The following is an 11,366-nucleotide window of genomic DNA, read 5'->3' on the forward strand; positions in this document are numbered from 1 at the left end:
GTGTACATGTGCAGTGTGAGTGTGTTTCTCTGTCATGCACGTGTATGTGTGTGCATGCACATGTGCATGCACACTCATATGTGAACATAAGTGAATGTAGCCAATGCATTCTGTTGCTTGTATGGGCATGAACAGTTTGGTGTCAGATTGTGATGGAGAAAGTCACATACATGTATGTATGTTATGTTAGTAGCCCTTGTTGGATGTATAGAAATTTCATAATAAGCCCCATAATGAAATTGCTTTGAAATTTGTCGGTGTACAGGGTGAGAACGCCTCCATATCATATGATATCATATCCTTCTAGTGTGTTTATTTTGATAATCCTTCGTCTCAACCAAAAAATCTGATATACAGTGCTCTATGTAAGTAATGGGACAGTGAAGCATTTTTCTTCTTTTGGCTCTTTACTCCAAAAGTTTGGATTTGAAATCAAACAATACTATGAGGTTAAAGTTGAGATTCTCATCTTTTATTTGATGGTATTTGTGTACAATTGGTTTCACCATTTAGGAATGACAAAACGTTTTATACATAGTCTCCCTATTTCAGGGCACCAAAAGTAATTGGACAATTGGCTTGACAGGGGTTTCTGGTTAGTCAGCTGTCAATGTCTAGTATTGATTCTCGGCTTTGTGTTTGCCTTTCGAATCTGTCATTGGTGTCTGTCAACATGAGGACCAAAGAGGTGTCAATGAAAGTCAAGGAAGCTGTTATTAGGCTGAAAACCTTAGGCTTACCAAAATCAACAGTTTGGAATCATTAAAAAGAAGAAAAAAAAAGCACTAGTAAGCTCAGCAATCGCAACGGGCTGGTAGGCCATGGAAGGCTTTTACAGTGGATGACCGAAGAATGCTCACCATAATTAAGAAACACCCCCAAAACAACTGTCTGATCGATCAGGAACACTCTCCAGTAGTTAGGATTGAATGTGTCAGAGACTTCCATCTACAGTAGATGTCACCAGCCAATCTACAGAGGCTTCACTGCAAGGTGCAAACCACTAGTTATCCTCAAAGGATTGTCAGTTTACTCAAAAGTACATAAAAAGCCTGGAAAAATGTATTGTGGACAGACAAACAAAACAAACAACAACTGAAGATGGCTGCAGTACAGGCCTGGCAGAGCCTCACCAAAGAATCATACCCATACCCACATCTGATGGGGTCAGTGGGTCGCAGACTTCAGGCAGTTATTGCATGCAAAGGATTGTCAACAAAATACTAAACATGAGTGCTTAATTTAGACATTATATGAATCTGTCTCATTAGTTTTGAAATATGGGTCCTATGTATGAAATGTGTTTGAATTTCTGAATGGTGAAATCATGTACAATCTATAAAATATGAATGTATAAAAGCTGACAATCTATACTATAACTTCATAGTAATTGTTTGATTTCAAATCCAAACTTTTGGAGTTTAGAGCCAAAAAAAGAAAAAATGCTTCATTGTCCCATTACTTACTCGGGGCACTGTCGTCCTTGAGTCTTTGTAGATTCTCATAGTGTGATACATTCCGTAAGAATGGCGTAATTGGTAAACAGTTTGACCAATTAGAATACTTAACAAAAAAATATTTCATAATAAAGGAATTTATTATTCTGCTCTGTGCCACAATTTTCTTATCAACAGAAGCCTCTGGTATTTTTCGTCTTTTGTCGAGAAAGAAAATCCATTGAAAGTGGCTGAAGGCCTGACACAAAGCAACTGCTGAATCCCTGCAAATCTGCAGGCTTAATTGATTATTTGTGTGGAGCTGTATATCTGTGAGGTGCAGGATACCCAGGGGAAATAATGTAAAACAGATAACAAGATCAAATGTGGGAGAATTGCTTTCTGCTGCCCATTTTATTAATCTTTTTCCCCTTTCTCATTCACAATGAGTTTTCCATCTAGGTTTTTCCATTACAGGAGCCTTGCCTCATTTGAAAAAGTGTGGCTAAATAGAGAGTTTAAAGTGATTCAGACTCGAAAGAAAAGTGTTTGTTCAGGGTTTATTTTGACTTCTGAATAAGATATGGAGAGACTCAAGGTTGTTTCCACCTGAAAATACCAGAGGATGGCAATTTATTATTTAAATCTTTACTTCATTATTCTACCTTTCTTGTGCCCCGCCGGTGCTGAAGGAATAAATTAATTATGTAGAATACTGTACGCAAATATTTTTTCGAAAAGCTATTTACTCAGATAATTCTATTGCCAGAGCTTGTCAATTGCATGGGCTTCAGATGTATTTTGCTTTAGCTTTAGAGGCGAAGACCTTGGAGAAAAGGTGTGAGTGAGTGGCATGTCATAGCTATTCTTTTAAATTTTAACCTCAAACTAGTTATTATTTCTGTCCTTGCTTTTCACTTCCCTTTCAAATAATTTATACAATAAACAAGGATATCACTTGCATACAAGAGGACAGCCTCTGCCAGGTAGCTATCAAGCCATTTCCAACTGAGGGGGTCCAACTGATTTGTTTTTCGTAGATATTTAATGCTTCAGGTCCAGTGGTACTAGACTGTAATTTACTCTGCCTCGCTGGGGAGCTCCTTGTTTTTCATTTTGAAGTCTGCTTTACATCTGATTTCACCATTGGATGTATGAGATGGCACCCTGGGAGCAAAGACAATGCCTGGATCAGTCATTTCACATGAGGTGCCAGAGTAGGATAGAGGATGCAAAAAAGCCATAAACACCAGCAGCAAATCTTAACAGCATCGATGAACATCAAATTGCTATAAGACTGCATAATTCACTTTCATTCAATGGGTCATTGGAGTGTTGTAACAAGGTAACAAAATGACCAAACTGGTAGTTAAACCTTTCTACTGTACATTTTACATTTTCACAGTGTTACTGACACTATGTTGATTTGAACAGTGTGACCAGAATACAGAGTGCTCTGTGCTGCTACATACGTGGAGTGGCATTGGTGTGGTTTCTTTGGTCCAGTTCACACTGTGCATAATGGCTGTTTAACAGCCCCGTCTGTGGTAGAATGATGTGTCCTGAAATGTTACAGGGAGATCTGAGGGAGTGTGTGACTGCCAGGATGACAGCCCATTAAAACACACTTACCCCACTTCAAACCACAGAGCTCCACTGGACTCCTGCCAGTCAAACACACACACACACTCACACACAGTATCTGCATTTTGATGTACACTTACAGACATATAGGCTGAAAAGACAAACCTTCTAATTTGCTAGCATATGCGCAAACACACAGAGGCACGAACACAGTCAAAGACACACCTCAGGTGGTTTTCTCATTGTATGCTCAAGCTTTTGTTTGTTACTGGATTTATTGTGTATCATAGGCCATCTTTTTTAGGAGATGCACATTTCGGGCACTCAAAAGTGTGCATCCTTGCATCAGCAGTATAGCTGCGGAGCAGGTTTCCCCAGCTGTGCCTTTGGCAGGTTTAGCCACAGCCACAGTTACTCTATCATGTTCAGACTGAATTATTGAAACAAGCAAGCAGCTCTGAATTTTAACCCACATTATCAGGACACAAATCCAGCGGTCATGTGTGAGAGTACCACTCAGCATGCAGCAGAACATTTTTAAAAAAATGCCCAGTTGTGTAATTATAGGATTCCGCCTGCAGTGGACCAAGTAAAAATAACTGTGTTCATTTGTAGTGTCTTCCCATTGTCATTTGTGTACTTTAACCGAACATAGTTGTACAAAAAAAGACAAAGAAAGAGTTTTGTTGAGGCTCTTAAGCAGAGGAAATTAGAGACACCGGAACTTATCAGGAGAAGCCCTCAGTGCTGTAGGGGAGGTCTCCGCACTGCAGCTTTTTGGATAATGTCAGTCACCCATGGAGGTACCCTCTGGAGTGCCCGTGATGATTCTTCTTCCTGCTAGGGCATAACTAAAACTCCACAGACTCTGTGCCCCGTACAAGAACTAGAATCAGCTACTCCTGCAGTGAATTGTACTGACAGAATTCAAGTATTCAGTGGAAAGATTGCAGCATACTATAGGCAAGGGATAGGAAGAGGGAGATGTCAGAGTGACAGGCTTTCATTGAAAATAAACAGACATGCTTGCTCGGCTTAAAATTATATTGATTTGATTTGAATGAGTTCAGCTCAACCCATATCAGTGCTAATTAAATAAAAAATAAAGAACAGGATGCAGTAGAATAGATGGATATGTAAAATTCAGTTTTAAAATGTACACAAAGAGGTGTTGACCAGCCTACTCCCAGGTGAGTCCTGGTGAGAGTGATTGATGTGTGTGTGGTCACTGAACCAAGCTTAAAGGTAGTTTGTATTCCATTAAGACTGAACTAAGCTTAAAGGTAGTTTGTATTCCATTAAGACTGAACCAAGCTTAAAGGTAGTTTGTATTCCATTAAGACTGAACTAAGCTTAAAGGTAGTTTGTATTCCATTAAGCATCTTTGCTTTGTAGCAGTTGCAGAAAAGACCATGCTGATACGTAATTGCTAGTCATAAAAAACTAAACGCACTACTATTCTCTCTCCACCCTCTCTTCCTATCACCCTTTTGTACATCCTTAATGCATTTCTGCTCAATTTCATAATCACAGGAACCAATTTATTTGTTTCCCCCTATACTGATAAATATACAATTTTACCTTGGACTTTGCAACAGCTTTAGCTTACCTATAGGTGTAACTAGTATGTGTTTCTCACTAAGATGTACTCTCAACTTGATATAATTGCTTAACGGGATGCTACAGGATAATTTTGATTGTATAATTTCAGCCTACAGTTCTTAAAGTAGTGTTTTTGAGTGAAAAGTCTGTGCATGTGCCGCTTTAAAGTATTGGTGCTGATAAATTAGGGATTCCGTGGCTGAATGAGGTAAAACAGTAATTGAATTAATAGATTATATTTGTACGAACTATACATTGACCATCCAGGCCCAAAATGAGATGTTTACAACAATTCCTCCTTCGTCTAGTAAGTGAATGACCAAACAGTGGATCTGGTCAAGCTCTTGTCAGAGCATAACAAATACCCTATTACATAAAATAAAGAGTGTATTGAAAGTTAATTAGGATTCTAGCAAAAGATTAAGTTGATGCACATTGAAGAAGCGTGGAACTAATATGAATTCTACAGAATGTATTGATGCTTGGCTTAAAAGGAAATTATCAGTGTGCAACAACTGCACCAGCTGTAGATGACAGTCTTGGCAAGGCAGCTTGCTGATGTGCCTTTCCCCATGTGGTCCCCTGCAGATCCCAGTAAGAGATTCTCCATCATGAGGCTGGTGTGGAAGTCCCTGGACAAGATGAGGTGTTTCAGGAAACGCTCCACCATTCCGTTCCTTGGGGTCCTGATCACCTGTCTACTCTTCCTCAACCTGTACATTGAGGATGGATATGTGCTGGTAGGTATTCTTCTGCTTTGTTTTAAAAGGGGTTTGTTCACACAGACTTATTTTTTTAACGTAATTTGGAGGTGACACAAAGTAGGTGACATTGATCCAATTTTGCCAAAGTTGGTTAATCAATTCTAATGTTGTACCGAATTAGTAAAAGTATAATCGGTTGCTGTCACTCTTGGCCAATAGACCGCTTTCAAGATAAGAAAACGATAAGCAAATTATGGACTTTGGATCAACTGTTCCTGATGCTCATGTGCTCATGATAGTATTCTTATCCACCCCTCCGAAATGGAACACAGCTAATTTCCAGAGGTTCACACATTTGTATTTGTAAAGTCTAACTACAATATTGTATGTTGTCCCTTTTATAATTGCTTGTTTTCAAAAGGCAACACATTGAATTTTTCATGATGTGGACCCAAGTTGAAATCATGCAGATGATTTATTTCTTATTCATGATGCCATCAAACTTGGTGATCATAACACATTATCTGTATTTGTTATTTAAATTGTTAAGGAGTTGTGCACACTGTTAACTATCTGGCACTTTTGCAGGCAATGCAAAGCGCCTCAAAGGTTTTAAAATTTGGTATGTATCCAAATCTCTTATGGGTTAGCTGAACCACATAAAAACACTCTTACTTTTTGTGTTTGTACAGCATGTTCTAGAGGAATTTCAACAATCAACAACAAACTAGAAAAGGAAGTTTCAGTAGAACTTTTGTGTGCTTGCTTAGCTGGCTAATTATTGGTAGCGGAGGACCTTTAGTGAAAAAAAAAAATGAAGAAAAAAATAAGCTTTTGGTGGCCATAGAAACTTCAACAATGTAAAACCAGCAGGGATCTAAGAATTGCAAAGAACCTGGGGGTAGCTCAGTGGAGTAAGAGCGTAGAGTCTTCAATCTATTATAATTAACTACTAAGTAACCTTAAGTTATACCTAGCTAACCCAACAGTAAATATCATCTCTATACTTGAGTTATTGAAGAAAGGCAAAGTGAGAGATAAACATAAAAAGGTATGATACATTTTGCCACAGGTGTGCCTCTGGTGGATAGATGGCGCAGAGGAGTGATATTATGGGGGACACTGACAGTGGCTACTATTTTATTTTATTTAACTTTTATTTATACAGGGGAAAAAACACATTGACACCAAGGCCTCTTTTGCAGGTGCCCCCTGTCCACAATATTCACACAATCACAAAACAACACTGTTAAATACAGAAATCAATACATCATGTAAAACCACAATATGTTAGGAGACCATAACCCTAACAATCACATCCTTCACCAAGGAGGTCCTCAATTAACACCCTAAATTGCCCAAGCGGCACCAGAACACCCAACTGAAATGTTTTCTGTAGATTGTTCCAGCAGTGAGGTGCACCATAACTAAAAGCGGATTTACCCAATTCAGTGGAGACCCGAAGAACCTCAAGAGTTAACCAAGTCTGAGAACAAGTTAGGTAATTTATGTTCTTGAATTTCAATAAAGAGGTTAGGTAAGCTGGGAGTTTATGCAGTAGGGCTTTATACACAAAAAGGGAGTAATGAAGAGATCGGGACTTTAACAAGTCCAGCCAACCTTTTGATAAAGTATGCAATGATGAGTATTAAAATCATCACCTGTGATAAAGTAGTAGTGTAGTGGCTGCTGCATTTTGGTCGATGATATTACCATAATCAAGCACTGGCATGAAGGTTGATTGCACAATCTGCTTCCTGCTGTTCTAGGCAAGATCTATTCATATAAATGAAGCCAACCCTAAATCTTAGCTTTTTAACAAGCTCAAATGTTTTCTGAACATCAAGTCTTTGTCAAACCAAATGCCCAAGTATTATACACGGGGACACACTCAATGGGGGCACCACCCAAAGAACATATGCATAAATCAGATACATTTTTCTGTGATTTGGTAAATAACATATATTAGTTTTTTCCAGCATTAAGCACCAACAAATGCTGCAGGACAGTGAATGCAGACTGTAGCTAAAAAAAGAGCCTGATCAATTGTCTGTTGGCAATAGCATATACAACAGTGTATATAGACACAGGTTACAATTATTTACAGATAATCCAATCTTGTTAATGTAAATAGCAAAAAGAATCGGACCAAGAATCGATCCTTGTGGGACACCATTTGCTATGTCCAGAAAACCTGATTTAACACCATCAGTTAAGACACAGTGTGTTCTGTCGGTTAAATAATTTTCAAACCAGCTACATGAGGCCCGATCCAGGCCTATTTCAGACATCCTCTGAATCAGTAGGTAATGGTCAACCATATTGAATACCTTGGAGAGATGTATAAAAAGGCAGCACAATGTTTTTTTCTGATCTAGGCAATTTAGCACATCATCTAAGACAACCGTAGCAGCTGAGACTGTGCTATGATCAGGTCTAAAGCCAGACTGGTGCACATTTAGAATAGAATGGGAAGATAAAAAGGTTCTTAGCTGGGGGTTGACCAGAGACTCTTTGGAAAGGCAAGATAGCTTGGATATTGGGCAGTAGTTATCTAGGTCAGAGGGGTCACCACCTTTATGGAGAGGGAGCACATGGGCTGCCTTCCAAACTTTGGGAATAGCATCTGAGATAACAGTCATATTAAAAATATGTGTGAATGACTCCGCAATCAGGGGGGCCGAAAGCTGCAATAGGCCTGGATCAAGCAGATCAGCCCCAATGGATTTAAAAAAAAATAATGAAGCAGGTACATCACAAGTACAAAATTGTTTAAATAAAAAAAAAGATTCACTAATACTTGACTGATCTCCTATCGGTGAAATGGGGGCACTGTTTCTCCCTTTGTAGATTAGTGAGAAACCTTTGAGATATCTTCAAGTAAGAACAAGGAAAAGTAATCTTACAGTGACCATTTAAACCGAATGGAATGCTCATAGTGTTAAAAGTATGCAGTTGAAGGGGGGGAAAAAAATCAATTCTGCCCCTATTTTCAAATGACCCTTCCCCCGATGGGACAAATGATTGTGGTCTCTTCTAGTTTTACAATCTCTCAAGAATGTGGGAGTGTGGTGGTGTAATCTGAACAGAATAGATAGGATGCTCATTGGTTATCCTTGCAAACAGCTCCTAATTTAAATACTATGCTGTATAAAACTGGAGGAAAGCACAGATTCACTCTCTTTTTCTTTCCTCTTGAATGCTTGTTTGTCATTAAAAGTTGTATGTTCCCATTGCTAGCTCTACAGAGTAGAGTGGAGTAGAGTGGCTAGGTTGTCAGTTGAAATGATGATCATTGACAAATGTTTGACATAGCAATGCTTTATTCAGTACAATAAAATTAGTTCACAGAACTTTTCATCTGTAACATTTCAACAGGCGAATTAAACACAGGAAAATGTCTAAACTTACATTTTGAATGTGACAAAATAAAAACAGGGAATTCCACTAGAGAATATTAGAACTAACTGCACCTGTCGCAGTCAGGTAACCATGACAACAGACACAATGACAGGGTTGAGCAAAGATGTTATAGTTTCTCCATGAACACGCGGAATGTTAGTGCCAAAATTCTGTAAACAAATGAAAACAAATCCACAGACCTAATTTGATCCGCAAATGCATATTCGACAGTTCTAACGCTAAATTGTAGTTAAATGATTGGATACCTACAAAAAGCATGCTTTTCTTTCTTTTCACTGCTTTTGTTCATTTATTAAAATAATGGTTTTCAAACACAAATCAAGAGGTATTTTGTGTGTGGATAGTAAATAATATTTGTGCTTTGTGTTTTTTGTTCATAGATCATGGTACACATGTGTGGGTTGTACTCCATTTATTTACAAAAATATCGTCATCAATCTATTTTCATCAAATATGTTCTTTTAACCTTTTTTAATTATTGAAAGGTATTGAAATGTTCAAGGAGATGACTTGACTTTGCTTTATTTTTCTATAGTTGAGATGAAACCATGGTTTGTTTGGCATTCACAATGTGAATTCTCTTCTTGTCTGTCTTCTTTGTTCTGTATTGCAGGAGGAGGATAAAAGACACCTGAGAGAAACATCAATGCATCCTCCAAACTCAGAGAGATATGTTCACACCTTCAGAGACCTTACTAATTTTTCTGGGATCATAAACGTCACATATCGTTATCTCGCTGGAACCCCCTTGCCTCGAAAGAGTGAGTGTGGCCATAATGTATATATTAACAATGTAATTGTGAACACAAACGATTTAAACCATATAATTGGCTCTAATTACACAATGAAGTTGTGAACACAAATTATGTGATTAAATTAAATTATACATTTTGAGATAAACATTATTTACAGTATGTACTGTAGCAATAATATAATGCATTGCAATATAAAAGTAACACTCTATTCTACAGTCCAATTACTGGTACTTTACCTGGTATTTCTATGCACTTACGTGGTAACAATTGATACTTCCTGGCATTTGCCACAGTTACGGTACAATCATTCTCTTAGGTAGTTGATTTAACACATAACCTGAAATACTGTATGATGATATTTATCTTCTTGTTTACAGAATATCTTACTATAGGCTTGTCATCCGTCAAAAGAAAAAGAGGGAATTACCTCATGGAGACCATCAAGTCCATTTTTGACCAGTCCAGTTATGAGGAGCTGAAAGAGATTGTGGTGGTGGTCCACCTGGCAGACTTTGACCTGGCCTGGTGTGAAAACCTGGTCCAAGACATCTCCAGGAAATTTGCCCACCACATCATAGCTGGGCGCCTACTAGTTATTCATGCCCCTGAGGAATACTATCCATCCCTGGATGGACTAAAAAGGAACTACAATGACCCAGAGGACAGGGTTCGCTTCCGCTCCAAGCAAAACATTGACTACGCTTTCCTCCTTAACTTCTGCACCAACCTCTCTGATTTCTACATGATGCTGGAGGACGATGTGCGCTGCTCACGGAACTTCCTGACCGCCCTTAAGAAGGTGGTAACCTCCAGGGAAGGTTCTTATTGGGTGATGCTGGAGTTCTCCAAGCTTGGCTACATAGGGAAGCTCTACCACTCGAGAGACCTGCCGCGTCTGGCCCATTTCCTGCTCATGTTCTACCAGGAGATGCCCTGCGACTGGCTCCTCATTCACTTCCGGGGTCTGCTGGCCCAAAAAGATGTGATTCGCTTCAAACCCTCCCTGTTTCAGCACATGGGCTACTACTCTTCTTATAAAGGGGCAGAGAACAAGCTGAAGGATGACGACTTTGAAGAGGACTCCATTGACATCCCTGATAACCCTCCTGCCAGCCTGCACACAAACATCAATGTATTTGAGAACTATGATGCCACCAAGGCTTACAGCAGTGTGGATGAATACTTTTGGGGGAAACCCCCTTCCACAGGAGACTTCTTTGTCATAGTCTTTAACAAATCAACCAAAATAAGTAAAATTAAGATTGTCACAGGAACGGACGATCGACAGAACGATATCCTGCACCATGGAGCTCTGGAAGTAGGAGAGAAGCTAGTTGGAACTAAGAAAGGAAGGATGTGTTCTTCCTACATCACACTAGGGGAGTTTAAAAATGGCAACATTGAGGTTCAAGACGTGGACCACAAGATAGCCTTTGATATTGAGTGTGTCCGAATTGTGGTGACTGCCAGTCAGAAAGAGTGGCTGATCATTCGAGGTATAAGCTTATGGACTACACAGCCACCTAGTCAATGAGGACAATGAAAAAATGTCACCATATCATCAAGGCATATGTTTGTTTTTGTTTTTATTTGGCTTATTTATTTATTTATTTACTTACTTACTGACCTATTTATAGATTTGTATGTATTTATTTGCATTTATATTTTGATTGACAAATCAATCTATAGTTTTTATATCTGAAAGTCTTTACCTTTATGGTAGTATATTCATGGAAATCATCACAATCCATATTTGTAAGGACTGTCTGACTGACCTCAGAGTACACTTTTAGAAAAAAAAGGTTCTTAGGGATTCTTTATGGCACCATTGAGGTGCAACAAAGTGATTTATAGAACCATTT

General features: G+C 38.7%; 1 protein-coding gene across 1 annotated transcript; it reads left to right on the forward strand.

The window, feature by feature from the left end:
• Positions 1-5,233: 5,233 nt before the first annotated feature.
• mgat4c (mgat4 family member C) lies at positions 5,234-11,038 on the forward strand (the record flags this gene model as incomplete). The annotated part of the gene is made up of 3 exons (XM_083665844.1): positions 5,234-5,362; positions 9,363-9,510; positions 9,882-11,038. The coding sequence occupies 3 exons, from the start codon at positions 5,234-5,236 to the stop codon at positions 11,036-11,038; spliced, it is 1,434 nt and encodes a 477-aa protein (XP_083521970.1).
• Between the last annotated feature and the right edge of the window lie 328 nt (positions 11,039-11,366).

The sequence above is a fragment of the Argentina silus genome, assembly GCF_951799395.1.
Source record: "Argentina silus genome assembly, chromosome: 3".
NCBI classification, from domain to species: Eukaryota; Metazoa; Chordata; class Actinopteri; order Argentiniformes; family Argentinidae; genus Argentina; species Argentina silus.